This window comes from Camelus dromedarius, chromosome 23, assembly GCF_036321535.1.
Source record: "Camelus dromedarius isolate mCamDro1 chromosome 23, mCamDro1.pat, whole genome shotgun sequence".
Lineage (NCBI taxonomy): Eukaryota > Metazoa > Chordata > Mammalia > Artiodactyla > Camelidae > Camelus > Camelus dromedarius.
The window spans coordinates 9667793-9685658 of record NC_087458.1 but is presented as its reverse complement, the minus strand read 5'-3'; the positions used below and the strand labels follow the sequence as shown (position 1 = coordinate 9685658).

Sequence of the window (17866 nt, the reverse complement as noted above, 5' to 3'; positions counted from 1 at the left end):
GATCGTTCTAGCTGTCTCCTCATGCTTGTCTGTAACTTCCCACTCTGATGGTGAAAAATCTGGCTCCCATCATCTGGCATCCATTTTTTAATTGTTCAATTCCAGAATACCATTATAGTACTTTAAGCATTGTTAACCTGAACCCCTGTGGGAAATAATGTTAAACATTAGAAGGCAGTGCTTGTGTATAGTTCCTTTTGCCTTTAGTCCTACAGACCTCTCTTGTTTCCAAAATTACTTAGGTTAGCACCTTTTCCCTACCCCTTCGGTGAGGCTGTTTTGTACATTTGTAATACAGTTGGATTATTTTATGTCAGCTTGCATTGCATTATGAGGTCTCAGTCTCCTAAATGATTTTTCTCTCATTTGCATATACTAAGATTCACTCTACTGCAAAGCTCTATGGGCTTTGACAAATGCATAGTGTCATGTACCCACCATTATAGTATCATACAGAATAATTTCACTGCCCTAAAAAATTTCCCTGTGCTGCTGCTATTCAACCTTCCCTCCTTCTCAAACCCTTGGCAACCACTGACCTGTTTATAGTCTCTGCAATTTTGTCTTTTCAAGAATGTCATGTAAATGGAACCATACAGTACACGGCTATTTCAGACAGTTCTTTAATTTAACAGCATACATTTAAGACATATCCATGTCTTTCAATGGTTTAATGGCTCATTAATTTTTATCATTGAATAGTATTCCACTGTATGGATGTACAACATTTATTCATTCATCTATTGAAGGACATACTGCTTGCTGCCAGTTTTTGGCAGTTATGAAGAAAGCTGCTGTAAATTTTGTGTGCAGTTCTTTGTGTGGATGTAAGTTTTACTCATTTAGCAAATACCTAGTAGTGTGGTTGCTGGATGAACTCTCTTCCAGAGTGGCTGTACTATTTTATATTTCAACCCTCAGTGAATGAGAGTTCCTGCTGCACTGCAGCCTCACCAGCAATTGTTACTATTTTGGATTTTAGTCGTTCTGACAGGTTTGTAGTGGTATCTAATTGCTGTTTTAATTTGTGTTTCCCTAATGAGAAATGATGCTGAACATCTTTTCATATGCTTATTTACCATCTGTAGATAATCTTTTGTGAGCTGTCTGTCAGCTTTTTTGCCCATTTTTAAATTGGATTACTTGTTTTCTTAATGTTGAGTTTTAAGAATTCTTTGTGTGTTTTGGATTACAATTCTTTTATCAGATAGATATTTTGGAAATATTTCTCCCAGTCTATTTGTTGTTTTATCATCTCTTAACAGTCTCTTTCACAAGAAGTTTTTAATTTTAATAAAGTCTAACTTACCACATTTTCTTCATGGATCATAGTTTGGGGGATGTATCTATAAAGTCATGACCAAACTGATGGTCACAGATATTTTCTTTTATATATTCTTATAAAAGTTTTATAGTTTTGCATTTAAAGTCTCTTATCAATTTTGAGTTATTTTTTATGTAATATATAACATCTGCATCTGCATCTAGATTTTATTTTTTGTTTGTTTGTTTGTTTTTTGTTATTGTTGTTTTTGGCATATGGATATCCAACCATTCCAACACCATTTGTTGAAAAGCTCCTTTTGCCACTGAATTGCCTTTGCAAAACAATCAGTTGACTATATATTTTTGTGGGTCATTTTTGGAACTTATGTTCTGTTCCATTGATCTTGCATTTGGGTTTTTTTTTTTTTTTTTCCGGCCAGTACCACTCAGTCTTCAGTGGTATAGACTTAAAATTAGGTAGTTTTCAGTTCTTCACATTTGTTCTTCAGTATTGTATTGGCTATATATATATATTTTTTACCTTCCCGTATAAACTTTAGAATCAGCTTGTTGATGTTTATTAAAATAGCTTACTGAGATTTTGGTTGTGACTGTGTGAATCTTTAGATCAAGTTGGAAATTGACACATTAATAAAACTTTCAGCTCAAGAACGTAGCGTATCTCTGCATTTGTTTAGATCATTTTGATTTCTCTTATCAGTGTTACATAGCCTTCACATAAAAATTCTATATAGTCTTCACGTAAAAATTCTATTATACATTTTTGTTAGATTTATACATAAGTATTATTATTTTTTGCATTTTTGTAGTTTTCATTTCAAATTTTAATTTTTTATTTGTGGTATATAAGAAAACAGTTGACTTTTGTATATTGACCTTTTTATTCTGTGACATTGCCATACTCATTAGTCTGGAAGATTTTTGTAGTTTCTTTACAGTTTTCTAAATAAACAATCATGTTAGTTGTGAATAAAGACAGTATTATTTCTTCCTGCCTATATGTATATCTTTTCTTTCTTTTTCTTGTCTTATTGCACAAAGTAGGACTTCCAGTATGTTACTGCGTATTAAGTGGTGAGAGGGGACATTTTTGCTGCCTTGTTCTTGACCTAGGAGGACAACATTCACTATCTCACCATTCAGTAAGAAGTTAACCGTAAGTTATTAAAAACGTTTTTTATCGAATTGAGAAAGTTCGTTTCTATTCCTATTTGGCTGAGACTTTTACTTTTTAAAAATCAAGAATGGGTATTGAATTTTGTTAAGTGCTTTTTTTTTTTTGTATCAATTGATATCATCATATAACTTCTTCCTTAGCCTCCTAAATGGGTGGATTACATTGATTTTCAAATCTTGAACTAGCCTTAAATACCTGGAATACATCACACTTGGTCATGATGTATACTTTATTTCATACATTGTTGGATTCAACTTGCTTATATTTGTAAAGATTTTTTCATTAATATTTATGATGAGTATTGGTTTATTCTTTCCCTTTTTTTAATGTATCTGGTTTTGGTATTAGGGTAATACTAACCTCATGGAATTACTTAGGAAGTGTTCTCTCTGCCTCTACTTTCTAGAAAAGATTATGGAGAATTAATTTTATTTCTTCCTTAATTATTTGGTAGAATTCCTAAGTAAAGCCATCAGGGCCTGGCACTTTAATTTTTGGAAGGCTATTAATTATGAATTCATTTCTTTAAAATATATATAAAGCTATTCAGTTTATCTGTTTCTCCGTGCATGGGTTATAGCACTTTGTGTCTTTCAGGGAATTGATCTGTTTCATCTAAGTTATCAAATTTCTGGATGTAAAGTTTTGAATGTTCCTTTATAATCCTTTTAATGTCAGTGAGTCAGTAGTTATGACCCTTCTTTCATTTATGATATAGTTAATGTGCATCTTTTGTTTGTGTTCTTGGTTGGCCTGGCTAAAAGTTTGTCAATTTTATTGACCTATTCAAATAATCAGATTTTGGCTTTATTGATCTTTGGTATTACTTTGTTTTCATTTTTTTAGATTTCTGCTCGGATATTCATATTTCCTCTGCTTGTATTAGGCTTAATTTGCTCTTCTTTCTCTAGTTTATGAAGACAAGGCTTAGGTTATTGATGCTTGACTTTTCTTCTTTTCTAATGTGTGCATTTAATGCTTTAAATTTCCCTCTAAGCACTACTTTCCCTGCAACTCATAAATCTTGATAAGTTTTTATTTTAATTAATTTCAAAATATATTGTAAAAATTTCACTTCAGACTTCTTTGACTCATGGGTTATTTAGAAATTTTCAAATATTTTGGGATTTTCCAGCTGTTCTCCTGTTACTGATTTCTGATTTTATCCTATTATAGTCTAAGAATATACTTTGTGTGATTTCTGTTCTTTCAAAAGTTTAAAATTGTGTTTTATGACCCGGAATGTGGTCTGTCTTGATGAATGTTACATGTGAGCCTAAAAAGAATTTGTATTTTACTGTTGTTAGATGGAGTATAAAGTTCATAGTTGTGTTCAGCTCCTCTGTATCCTTACTGATAGTTTGCCTGCTTAGTCTGTCAATTAATGGCAGAAATGTAAGGTGTTCAACTGTAATAGTAGATGTCTCTTTTTCTTTTCTGTTATAGCAATTTTTCCTTATGTATTTTGATGCTCTTTTATTAGTTACATACATATTTAAGATAATTATGACTTCTTGTAGAATTTCTTTCTTTATTGTTATGTAATGTCCTTTATTATTATTTTTTTTTTATGCCCTTTAGTCTTGATAATCTTCCTGGTTCTGGATTATACTTTGTCTGAAATTAATATTGTTACCATACCTTTCTTTTGATTAGTGTTAGCATCTTTTAAAAATTTCTTTACTTTTAAGCTATCTAAATGTGTTTCTTGTAAACAACCTATAGGTTAGTCTTATTTTTTTTAACCACTCTGATGATCTGTCTTTTATGTGATGTATTTAGAACATTCACATTTAGATTGAATTGATATTTGGGGTTAGTATGTACCAGGCTTGTAACTATTTTCTATTTCTTACATTTGTTCTTTGTTTCTTTTTTCCCTTTTTGGGGTTTCTGTGATTCGAATTGAGCATTTTATATGATTCAATTTTGTCTCCTCTCTGAACATACTAATTTTTCTTCTTAAAAAAATTTTAATACTTATCCTAGGGTTTATAATATACATTTTTAACTGACCTAAGTCCATATTGAAAGAACACTATATGCAAGCAAAGGAAGCCAAAAAAAGAAAGAAAAATACAGTATGATATCACTTACATATGGAATCTAAAAAAAAGAGACAAATGAACTCATTTACAAAACAGAGACAGGCTCAGAGACATAGAAAACAAACTTACGATTACCTGAGGGAGAGGGAAGGGATAAACTGGAAGTTCAGGATTTGCAGATAATAACTACCATATATAAAATAGATAAACAACAAGGTCCTACAGTATAGCACAGGGAACTATATTTAATACCTTATAATAGCCCATAATGAAAAAGAATATTAAAAGGAATATATATGCACACACATGCACACATATATATATAAAAATATATATATATATAAAATCACTATGCTGTACATCAGAAATTAACACATTATAAATCAACTGTAATTTTTAAAAAACACTATATGCTTCACATGTAGTACAAATACCTTAAGAATGTTTTTCAGTTCCTCCCTCCTGTCCCTTGTGATATGGCTGTCATTCATTCCACTAATCCAGTATGTTGCTACTATTTTTGCTTTAAATAAATTTATCTTTTAAATCAATTAAAAATAGAAAAATAAAATATTTTATATACTTTTATTTACTCTCCATTCTTTTCCTTTCTTTATGTTGATTCTTTCCTTATGCTGACCTAAATCATTTTCCTTCTTTATGAAGAACTTCTAATATTTCTTAAAGGGCAAGTCTGTTGGCGATGAATTCCCTCAGTTTTTATTTGTTTAAGTCTTTATTTTTCTTTTACTTTTAAAGAATAACTTTGTTCTATATAGATATCGAGGTGGGTGGATTTTTTTTCTTTGAACACTTTATTTTACTCTACTTTTTTTCTTGCTTATATGGTTTCTGACAAGAAATCTGTATTAATTCTTATCCTTTATCTGATTTGACTTAATATTGGAGAAGGTTGATATTCACGTTCCCTAAAATCTTAGCTGGTTCTGTACGAATACGACTTTACAGCTTGAACTGCTGCTGGAAATGCTCTTCCTCTGGGGTCCCCTTTGGCTAGAGTGAGGATCCCAGGTGGCCATTTCGTACATGGCACAGGTTCTTCCCTTTTAAAAAAGGTTCAGGGATGAAGGTTCTGTTTTATTTGGGAAGTTTGACTTTGCTTAGCTTGACTTCTCTAGTGTATCACTCTCCATACTGCTAGTTGCCCTTGGGTGGTGATGTACTCTGGGTAGATAGAAAATGCCAGCCAACTGGTGCAAGTTCATTTCTGCCTTCACCCTGTTGCTGTCTTAGCCCTATTATCTGTACAGTGGAGAGCCTTATCCCTGCCTTTGTCCAAGGATTGTTCTGAGGACCCTGCGAGATAATGTTTGGGAAAGCTTGTGTCAAGGGCCCCATTATGAAAGGGTTGTTTACCACCAGGTGATACTGAGCATGAGTAGTGACCAAAATAATCCTGGGGAAGAGGAAGGATTCCTCTTAGGTTGTTTAATCCAGCCAAATATTCAGTGAGAGGCTGGAACTTTTCAGCAGATCAGAAAAAGTTCTGTGGCCAGTTCCTTGATGGGGTGACAAGGGCGATTAAAAACATCTGATTCTGTAGTGTCTGACTGTGAAACTATTCCACTCAAACGAAGTTTCTGGGAAACCTAGGTGATAAACGTTGTAAGTCCACAGTGATAAGGTGTTCTGAATGATGCCCGTCAGAAGCCACACAGCCCTCGTCCCCAGGAAATGGCCCAATACATAGATCAAGACAGCCTTATTGCCCAGGTAACACACATTTATTTCACTGAACTGCAGCATGCAGGGCCCTTTCTCGGCTTGATGAGATACAGCTTTATATAGATCACAAAAAAGTATCACAAGGCTTATATGTCTTTGTCATTAAATATTAAGCACACTTTGTTCATTTCTCTATCACATTGCATTATGGTGACTTCTGCATAAGCCCATCTCCCCTGCAACACTGGAAGCTCCTTTATTCAAGGACTAGTGCAGAGTTTGTTTTGATATTTTCCATGTCTAGCACAATATCTGGCAAATAGTAAAAACTCCATGAATGTTTACCAAATGACTTTCAAACTTTTGCCTGCAGTCCTTTGCTTTTAACTATTCAATTTTTAAATTTGTCAGTTAACAGCTTCTCTTAATTACTTTTAGCCACCTTATATTCTTAGAGAACTTTAGGTATAGTTTGACTTTTGTCATTACCTTTATTCTGAGAGAGGGCTTGGTAGTTCTGTTGTATGGTCTAGAGTGCAGACTACATGGGCTGTTTGAGTCTCTGTATCTTCTTTTGAAGGCTTTCCTGAGTCATGAGCCTATCCTTTAATTCTAGTGGAAGGTGTGTCTTGGAGTCAGGATGCCCCCAAGTCTGAGGTCCAGCCTAGTCACTGACTTAACAGCAATTCCTTGTTCTCATCACTGGGTAATCATTTGAGTTCCGACCCCCAAATCTAAATGAAATTCCTTGATCAGCCTCTGCTCCCATGCTCTCTCTGGTTGTCTGGTTCAGCCTCATCATAAGTACATAATTATTTCTGTATATTACCTCCAAATACTCTAGTCTCATCCCTTTTCCCCCCTGATTTTCTTGGCTTAGAGTCTAGATTCATGCAACTTCTTAGATGTCTCTGTGGAACTAAGTAAGGACAACAAGAATGCCAGGAATTCACATAGATGCCTCATAAACTGAATCCTACTTTTCCTGAGTCTTAGATGATTCCCATTAAAGCCCATATTCCTTGGTTCAGCATACAAGGTCTTCACAGTCTGACTACAGCCTACTCTTCTGGTCTTATTTCCTCCCTCCATTTCCTGTCTTATACCTTAGAGTAAGCATGCTGAATCACTTTTCATTTCTTGAACATTCCTCTTGCCTTCATACATGTGAATATTTTATTTCTTCTCTTTGGAATTACTTTCTTCTAACAACTTGTCTGTCAGACAATCTCCTGTAAGTGTTTTAAAACCAGTCCAGATTACAGATCACCTCCTCTCTGAAGGCTTTTCTGACATCTCCAACAGTTCTTTCTCTCTCTCCCCACCTCCCATTCCCCTTTAATCTTTCATATATATCACTTGACATAAAGAATTGTAACTGTACCTTTAAATGTCTGTCTTTGCTACTAGACTTTGAGCTTTTTGAAGCCAGGCAATAAGGTTTTTTCATCTTTCTTCCCCTAGGATCCAGCACACAGCATATTTTATCACTGTTGCCCATACATGCTTTCTGAATTAACAGCAACTGAATTGACCCAGGAGGATCTTGGAATGTGCCCTCAAATGGCTGTTAATATGGCTGACAAGATTTGGAATTGCTAAGATCTCTAATTAAACTGTCTCTGGTCACCATCTCTAATAAGCAGTTTTGCTAGAAACTGAGATGAATTAAAGCAGCCAGGAGACAAAGTCTATTTCTTCTGGGCCATCTCATTCAGAGGCCACTCTCCCTGTCCACACAGTGATTTATTACTTGATACATCAGGTACAAACAGATTCCAGCAGGGCGTCCTCTTTGAGAAATCCTTATGCTCTTAAGTAGCAAGGAAGGGATTATAGGGGAAGATGTATGTCCTGGATCCTCTTTTCTATGAAATCTCTGTTGTCTTCATTAAGTAGAGAGTCAAATGGAAACCAAAAGGTCAGTGAAAAATCCTTGGACCACACTATTCCTTGACTTTTTCTACAGGCATATCCTGTCCCTGTTTGTCTAACTGTTCACAGAAACAGGGCCGACACTTCATTCAAGGGCTTTCTTTAAAGCTTTCAGGGTCCCGGTTAGATGCTGTGCTGCTGTTCCTCTCTTCGCCTCCTCCTCACAAGGCAGATCTTTGACAGCCAAGGACATGAGACTCTACTCCTCATATTCCTGCTCAGAGTGGATGCTAAGAGCCTCAGAAGAACACTTCTGAAGTTGTCAGGAAAGCTTCCTGCCAACGGCCCGAAGCAGAGCGTCCTTGACCTCTTTATTCCTCAGGGTGTACACCACAGGGTTCAGTAGCGGGGTAATGACAGTGTAGGTCACTGAGATCAGCTGGTCCTGATCTCTGGTGTTTTCTGACTTGGGCTTGAGGTAGGCAGTGGAGGCACAGCCGTAGTGGACAATGACCACAGTGAGGTGGGAGGCACAGTTAGCAAAGGCCTTCTTCCGGCCCTCGGCTGAGGCGATCTTGAGGATGGTGGAGATGATGAGGACATAGGAGATGAAGACCAGACCCATAGGCACAACGAGCACCAAAACGCTGATGATCAGAGTCAGGATCTCATTGACAGTGGTGTCAATGCAGGAGAGCTTCATCACAGGCCGGATGTCACAGAAGAAGTGGGCCACCTTTGTGGTACAGAAGGGCAGCCTAAACACAGCTGACACCTGTGTCATGGCCACAATCAGCCCAATGCTGCAGGCGCCCCCCACCAGCTGGACACACACCCTCTTGTTCATGATGACTGTGTATCTCAGGGGGTTGCAGAAGGCCACGTAGCGGTCATACCCCATTGCTGTGAGCAGGAAGCAGTTGGTGATCCCAAAGGTTACGAAAAAGAACATCTGTGTGGCACAGCCTGCTAGTGAGATGGACTGACTCATGCCCATGAGGCTGGACAGCATCCTTGGGAGAATGACTAATGTATATACAGTCTCTGAAGTGGACAGCATGCTGAGGAAGAAGTACATGGGGGTGTGGAGATGACGATCAATACGGATAATGGTCACAATGATTGTATTACCTGCCAGGGTCAAGATGTACAGTGCAAGGAACACCACAAAAAGAGTGAGCTGGTGCTCATGGAAGCTGGTGAAACCTTGGAAAACAAACTCAGTGGTGAGAGTGTGGTTTCCTCTCTTCATTGAGTGGTCACTAAATCTGAAATGTAGAAGAATAAAAGTTGCATGATTTCAGTAAAGCAATTTAATCACATTTCTGAAATTGATTGAACTTCATTCTCAGCTAGCAACCTGGGGATACATTTCCCAGTGGCTTAAAGTCAATCCCTGGGTTTACTTTGCTTAGAACATTTTTATTCTGTAGCCATCTATTACAATTGCCTACGCATGCTAGCATCATATAAGTTTCCACCCCCCCATTGTATAACCATGTACATTCCCACTTCACCCCACTCTTCCTCCATGTCATCTGGAATGCCCCTCTTCCTTTCCTCCTCTTATTTAAATCGATCCTGTTTTTCAAAGACGAGTGCAAATTTTCAGTCCTCTACCAATGCATATCATACTTTGAAGTTCTCATGTTTATTTGGATTACTGTCAGCCCCCCAAAGTGCCACACTCTCCTCACATAAACACTCTGTGACTTTATACCCTTTACATCTGTGTATCTCACTAGCTCAGGTTTATGCATGGATTTGATTCTTGAAAACAATTTGTTTAGGGATTGACTGGAGTCTTCTTTTATCTCAAGACTATGAATCATCCCCTTGCACCTCCTTTAGGAAGCAGAAGCAAAGCAGACGCAGAGAAGTTCATCTTGTTTTCAAGAAGGAAAAGGTGAATCTTAACCAACCACCACCCTCTCCCCACTGCTGTCTGAATGATGGAAGTCGGCTGACAGTTCACAACACCGACTCACGTATATTGTAAACTCTGCAGTGTCATCTTCCCTAAACGAGAAAGCAAATTTACAGCCAGTACAACTTTATGAGTAGGCAGACACCTCCTCTGCAGAGGTAAACAACTGTACTAGGGAATATGCAGAAAATTCAGGTGTCCCTCACCTAAACAAAGGCAAACCCTGAATACAAAGAACAGAGTTAACACTAAAGATACATCATTTTGTTGAAGGATGGGGCTCAGTCCAATTCATGTAATATTTCACATTTTTGTTCCTTTAGACGATAAGCTCCTGTAGAGTATTTAAATTATCTTCCGATTTCCTTATGCATATTCAGAAAAAGACTTTTTGCATAAAGTAAGTCACTTCAGTGATGAAGGTTAGTAGGCGTGCACAAAAACCTCCTTTAAGTTTATAAAAAATTATTTAAGAGAAGTTGGTGACCAACCATTAATCACTTACACTAAGAATGCTAAGAGAGTAAAGTTGCAACAGAAAATATTTCCCATTAGGGAAAATCATTTGACACTAAAATATGAGGCCGAAGACATTTATCTTCTGTGAGGCTGCTGGGCATAAACTAGGCAACGGTCCAGCCATGGCGTGGTGTGGCACCTCTGCTATGAAATAAAAAAATGTGTGTCAGAGCTTTTGATTGTTACAATGATGGTCATGGGTATCGCTAGCAATTAATGGTGCTAAGTGTCCTGCAAGACATGTGACAGTCCCACCCAAGGGAGAATTGTCCTATGCCAAATACCAGTAGGGCTTCTGCTGAGAAACCCTAGGCTCAAGTGTCATCCAGTCTGGCTGACGCCCATATGTTTTGAGGTAGAGGAATGGCTGGTACAACCTGGTTAGCTTGCTCCATCCTTCAGAGCCTATAATTCTTCCAAGAAAATCAAGGGAAGGAAGAGCAAACACCACCTTCTCTAGCTGTGACAAGAGCTGTTCTACTACAATAAATTAAAGTCAGACCACAAGCAATAAGCCCCAATTCAGTTCCTTTTCTAAGGAGCACTTACTTGTGACTACCTAGTTCTGAGGTACAACAGGAGAGCTGGGCTGGAGGAGGCTGAGGCATGAAGACTGAAATGTTGGGCTCCCTTGGCCACAGTGTGCGGGCCAGGGAAGAGCAAGGTAACCAAAAGTGCCTGTGACAGGTGCGAAGGCTGTGCAGGCAGCGAATAAACACATTCCAGCAGGAGTGTGTTCAGGCTTGGGAGCTGCAGGCTTCCTTGACAGCCCCTCTGTGTCGAGAAGTCTTCAAAGCCAGAGGAGATGCTCTCCCAGGAGCAGCCAGTGGGGCTCCTGGAGGTAACTTTTCGAAGGCATCCTAAGAGCCACCCTGGGGCTGGGAGGGTACAGGCAGCTGGTACCTGGGGAGCTCGTTAACGTGTGGGCTTATTTACCCAGTCCCACAGTGGGCCTTTTGGGAGTCTGAGGGCAGTTTGTGCTTCAAGTAGAAACAGCATTAAAGGAAGCTGGTTTGTTTAGTTCAGTATTGCTTGTTTGAATAAGCACATTATAGCTGGCTGGTTAGCTCATTTGGTTAGAGAGTGGTGTTTAATAATAAAATAATGAATACACATATTGTGTCTTCTTACATGTGTGCCTTGGAAACAGATTACAAATCTAAGGAGCTCAAGCTTAGAGCCATAACATCTTGGATCTCAGGAAGTTAGGCCCTTTTTTTTTATGGGCAGGATCTCTGCTCAGTTTAAGAATCTGGCTTTCTCTTTGGAATTAAACTAGTTGAATATGGCCATAGGTCTGCAGAGGGCAGTTCATGCTGCCCGCCTTTCTGCCTCTGCGATATTCAGAATTGGAAGTACATTGTCTTTAGATCCAAGGATCCTCTCTTGGGGGGTTAGGAAACAGAGATGAGCCTCTGAATGCTGTTTTCTTTACTCAAAATTATCTCCCCTTCTCCATGTGACAAACTTCTACCAGTCTATCAAGACCCAACTCCGAATTTACTTACTGATGAAGAATTTCCATGAGTTAATTTACTGCTTTCATTGCATTTTCTTACTTTTAACATGTGGTGCTGATCTGTGCCTATTTATTCTTCAAACACTGAGTGCATGGCGGGCCCTGTGCTGGTTGCTGGGCCTGCAGAAATGAGATGTTTCATCGACCTTTGAGGAGCTCACCAGTTAGTTGAAGGTGATAGACGGTTTATTAAAATAAATACCATATGTAAGTAGGACAGAAAGGCAAGACTGTTCTTGATTAGACTCAGTTTGATTACAGAAACATTCTGTAGGTAAAGTAAGATCAGGCTACAAAAGATTTTTAGAGTACTTAGACTGATCACTTTTAAAGGACTTCTCAAGTGACTTCACTTACCCCTCCTGTTCATGGACTTCAAAGTCCTCTAGCAATTAGCCTCTTAAGGACTGTCAGGCTTTACCACTAGCTACTCTGCACCCTCTTCATGTTTAGTTGGGGATTTTGCTTCCATGATGATAGAAAAGAACTCAGCACTGAGATTTGGTAGATTGATCTGGCTGCAGGATGGAGATGGATTTGAGGTTGGTGAGAAGAGGCAAGGTGATTGCTGACACAACAGATCAGGCCAGAGATATTTGGGATTGATCTAGAGGGACTGACCGTGGCCCCTAGAAGAGGGACAGATGTGATACATATGAGGTGAACTAACAGGGCTTGTAACTGGATCAATGTGTGGATCAAGGGAGAGGAGAGAACCAGTCATTGCATAAACTACTCCCATCAGGTTCATTCGTGCCTACTCCTTGATTATTCACAAATACGCATAGCTTCCTATTGTGACAGATAAGTCAAACAAATGATCTTTATGTTAATGTTCCATTCTTAGATACAATTGGTAGCTATGGGCTCTCAATAGGAGAGGAGTAGAGTTGGGCAAATAGCTCAGTACTTTGTGATGCCATTGCTTTGGGACAAATTAGGAAGATTCTGAAAATGGGGCATTGGGTAGATGATATAAAAATGTGGTGCTTGGGGGCAGAAGATGTAATCAGTGCCAGAGGCAACTAATATTTATTGAACACTTTCACAAGTTTTTGTCTCACTTAGTCCTCCAAATGACCCTATGAAGTCAGTGGTACTATTTCCATTTTGTAAATGAAAGATAAGGAATTTATCACTCCATCAACAGTAAATTTAGTGGAATTTGGTGCTAAACAGAAATCAACATGTGGGGTGACTATAGAAACAAAGCTGGCAAAAGAGCCAAGAGAACTTGCTATAAACTGCTTTATTTGGGGACCATATTCAAGCAGTTCTTAACTGTGTTCACTCATGGAGTTCACATTAGTTTAGGATCCCAGGTCTAGACCTCCTAATGATGCTTTAGGATTATTGTCAGTGGGAATCTTTCAGAGCCATGAATAAGGCTGATGACCGAACTAACTGCAGTCAACATAATTCCTCAATGTCTTAGTCAGCTTGGGCTGCTGTAACAAAATATCAGACTGTGTGGCTCAAATTATAGACATTTGTTTCTCAGTTCGGTGGCTGGGAATCCAAGATCAAGGTGCTAGATTTGATTACTGAGAGAGTGAGAGAGCTCTCTGTGGGCTCTTCTTAAAGGACCCTAATCCCATGATGAGGACCCTACCCTCATGATGACTTCTAAACCTAATTATTTCCTACAGGCTTCATCTCCAAATACCATAACATTGGCGTTTAGGGCTTCAGCATGTGAATTATGGGATGGGGGAACACAGTTCAATCCATAGCACCCAGGTTATATCTACTCTCATACTGTCACCCGTCCTATCCCTGTCACCTAAGCTGAGGTCCCCAGTTTTTTGGATGTGAAAAATCCTTTTTTATTTCAAAATATGTCATAGATCTCCAGCTTGGTGATAGTTGGATAATAATAGTACTATTTGTACCTATTGGTAGAAAAAAAAAATAAATTCCTGAAAAGAGAACTATGAATTTAGTAATTGGTGCTTTCAGATGGATTATGGTACATTCAAATAGTTGCATTATGTTTCTGTAAGTATTTATACACCCTGCATATGAAGACTGATACACACATGAATCCTGGGGCTCCTTGCAGTGTTTCTGAGGCAACCAGGAGAGAAGCGGGAATGTGCTGTTAATAGTTGGTACACCAATAAGTGGGTGGGGCCTGGGGGAAGGGACTCCGGGGTAGGAATGCAGAGAGGCAGCCGAGTGGTTTATTAACACATGGGCGCGTGTATCCAGGAAGCAATTTTTGGAAGACCCTGAAGAATGGTTAGGTTCCTTTTACTGGAACATGGGATCAAAGACTGTAGGGGAAGCCTATTTACAAAGTCAGAACCTCCTGGGAGGAGGGAGCTCATTCTATGATTGAGAACTCTGTTGTTAAAAACTGTCACCTCTGAGGGGGATGGGGGTGGAGGAGGAGGAGCTAATAACTATCGCTGCTTCCTGTGCGCCAGGAGACATTATGTCTGTAACAGTTCTGACTCCTCACAGTGACCTGGGGAGAGTGCTACTATCAGCCCCACTGTGCCGATAGGAAACAAAGGCCAGGGAGATGAAGTGACTGTCCTTTGCTTATAATGGTGGACCTAGGATCAGACACATGTCTGCCCCCAAAGCCTGTGCTCCATTTACAGTATCACACTGCTTAAGCATCTCCTACTTCAGGCCATCAGTGCTTGGAAGAGAGTCAGGAACACAAAAAACACAGGAAGGAAGATAGGTATAGAGGTTAGTAATCTAATGGTCCTGAGTCCTGTCATTCTTCAGTGGCCTTTGGCCCACTTCAGATTTCCTTTTTTTCTTTCACCTTTGAAGCTGTGCTGAGCGGAGAAAGGATGCACCAAGATACTCAAGGAAATTATGCATATTATAATACATAAATCCTGAACTTTCAGACAGATGTCCAGTTCTAGACATTCAAATAGGATTTGAGATATGTGTAAATCCACAATGTCTGTATTATAAAGGAGAAAGCTAGTTAAAATAATCATCATGAGCTTATAATACAGCAGCAGACTCTGGGGTGAATTGCCTATTCTTAAATCCTGATTCTGCCACATACTAGCTGTATGACCTTGAGGAATTAATCTTTTCAGGTCTCAGATTTCTCATCTGTAAAATAAGTTTAATAAAATACTTACCTCGTAGACTTACAGTGAGAATTCAATCAGTAAAGTGCTTAAATTAATGCCTGTAGTCCAGGAGGTATTCAATAAATGTACCAAAAAAGGACATCACAAAGGGGAGGGGGGCAAACAACCTGAAAGTAAAAAATAACAATAAGAAAAGAGGGAGAAGAACTGTCTGCTGATGCTAATTGTATTTTAGCTTCCCACAGTTGTCTTTCTTCCTTTATTCCTTCCTCCTCTCCTTTCTTTTAATAAATAATTATTGAGCAGCTACTACGTACCGGACATTGTTCTAGGTGCAACAGATGCAGAGAGGACACTCAAAGAGTGGAGCCAAGTGAGTGGTATGGGTATCACCTGGCTTAGGTCGGGTTCCCTTGAAGCAGAGCCTGCAACAAGGACCCAGGTGCAGGGATTGACCGAGGCAATATTCTCCGAGAAAGTGGAGTGAGAGAAGCAGGATGGGATGGGGGAAGAGCTAAGCAAGGCTGTGGTCTCGGTTGGAATCTAACTTCAGCCTGATCTAATGGAGGACTCTAGGTGCACTCGGAGGTTGGTCGCATCTTGAAGGAACTTGGGTGACCCTTTGTAACTTCTGTTTCACACAGGCCTTGGCTGTGGACTTCCCCTTGTGAAGGATGGGGGTAGGGTATGAATCACATCTAAGAAAGTTCCCCTTCAGCCAATGGCAATTCTTCAGAGAAGAGGGCAGCTCTGAGTAGATGGCACTGCAACATTCACATTGGCTGGATTTGGGTGTGCCAACCCCATAAAGGATTCTGGACAGAGCAACAACAGATTCCATTATAGTACCCACGCTCTCTGGGGAGAGGGGATGGGATACGAAGATGGGCCTCTTCTTTTGCAATTCTCAAATATACAGGAAGCCATTTTTATGGGGTTTTGCTTAAGTCACTCAAAATTCTCAATCAGTCTGTAAACTGATTTTCAGAACCTGTGTCTGGCATAGCTGTCTAGGGTTTATACATTTAGTGATAGGCACAGAGTAAATCATTAATGGAGTGATTTTTTAAAAATTATAGTGTAAAATGTAGCATCAGAAGTGTTATATGTAAATAAAGGAGAACTTGTTATTTTTATTGGCCCTGATTTTTGTGCTGAGGCCAGGTTCAGATTACATAAATTCCTATGATATGATACCATATTTTCTGCCCACCCACACTGCTGGTTTACAGTACTTTATGCCAAGGGTAACAGCAATGTCTAACATTGTAGTACAGCACCTGAATATGCTTTATCTTATTTGATTTTCATTGAGCTTCGTAAACCCATCTAGCAATCTTGGAAAATCCACCCATCTCTTCTTCCATTAATCTTTTCCTTTCTGTCTCACTCTATGTCTCTGACTCCCAGGTGCTTCCCAGATCAGGTACCTGGAGCCCTTATACTATCTCTTATCTGACTGGCTCCCTCACTCTGACAACTCATCACACTCAAAATTTTATTGTTACTAAGACTGATGAGCACCTAAGAGAGGGACTTCTTGCCCAAAGCTCTGAGCAAGGCATCCTTGACCTCTTTGTTCCTCAGGCTGTATACAACAGGGTTTAGGAGTGGGGTAATGACAGTGTAGGTTACAGAGATAAGTCTGTCCTGCAGGGAATTTTGTGATTTGGGTTTTAGGTAGATGAAGGAGGTACAGCCATAGTGGACAATGACCACTGTGAGATGTGAAGCACAGGTGGCAAAGGCCTTTTTCCGACCCTCAGCAGATGCAATCTTGAGGATGGTGGTGACAATCAGGACATAGGACATAAAGATCAAGACCATGGGCAGAACAAGGATGCCCAGACTAATGAGCAAAGTGATAAATTCTCTGATGGTTGTATCCGCACAGGCAAGCTTCATTAGGGGCCTAATGTCACAAAAGAAGTGGGAGATGATATTGGCATCACAGAAGGGCAGGCTGAACACAGAAGACACTTGAATGATGGCTGTGCTCAGGCCAATGATCCAGGATCCACTTGCCAACTGTATACAAGTCTTTTTGCCCAAGATGACTGGATACCGTAGGGGGTTACAGATGGCCACATAGCGGTCATACCCCATGGCTGTCAGCAAAAAGCAGTTGTTGACACCAAAAGTGAGATAGAAGAAGAGTTGAGTGGCACAGTCTGGAATGGAGATGGCTCATTGGGGATTGAGGAGACCGGACAGCATCCAGGGAATGATGGCCACTGTGTAACAGGTCTCAGAAATGGACAGCGCACTCAGGAAGAAGTACATCAGTGTGTGAAGTTGACGGTTGAAGTGGATAACTGTCAAGATGATAGCATTGCTGGCAAGAGTCAACAGGTACAAGACCAAAAAGACCACAAAGAGGATGTGTCTGTGCTGCCACCAAAAAATGGAAAAGCCTTCAAAGGTAAACTCTGCCACAGCTGTGAAATTGGGTCTTGGCATTGAGAAGAATCTGGGTCTGAAAGCAATGAAATGGGAAGGTTGAACATCCAGGCTGGAAACAGTAGGCTGGACCAGGGTCATCATCAACCATGCGTAGAAACTCGAAGTGAGTGTAGCTCTGGGTTCAGAAGCTCTCAGCATTCAAACACTGGCCAAGTTCTCCAAGACCTCTTAAGGTTCTTAGGTGCTGGCATTGGCGGCGGATGTAGTAGAGGGTGGGCGTGCGGGGAAGAGAGTAAATATGTAGAGGGAGTAGTGGAAACACCTACCAAGCTTGGCTAGAAGTAGACAGAGATAGAC

General features: G+C 39.5%; 1 protein-coding gene across 1 annotated transcript; it reads right to left on the bottom strand.

Moving 5' to 3' along the window:
• Positions 1-8395: 8395 nt before the first annotated feature.
• LOC105086526 (olfactory receptor 10J1-like) lies at positions 8396-17566 on the bottom strand. Its single transcript, XM_010977048.3, is given in 2 exon segments — positions 8396-9327; positions 17065-17566. Coding segments are annotated over 2 exon segments (1434 nt in total).
• Between the last annotated feature and the right edge of the window lie 300 nt (positions 17567-17866).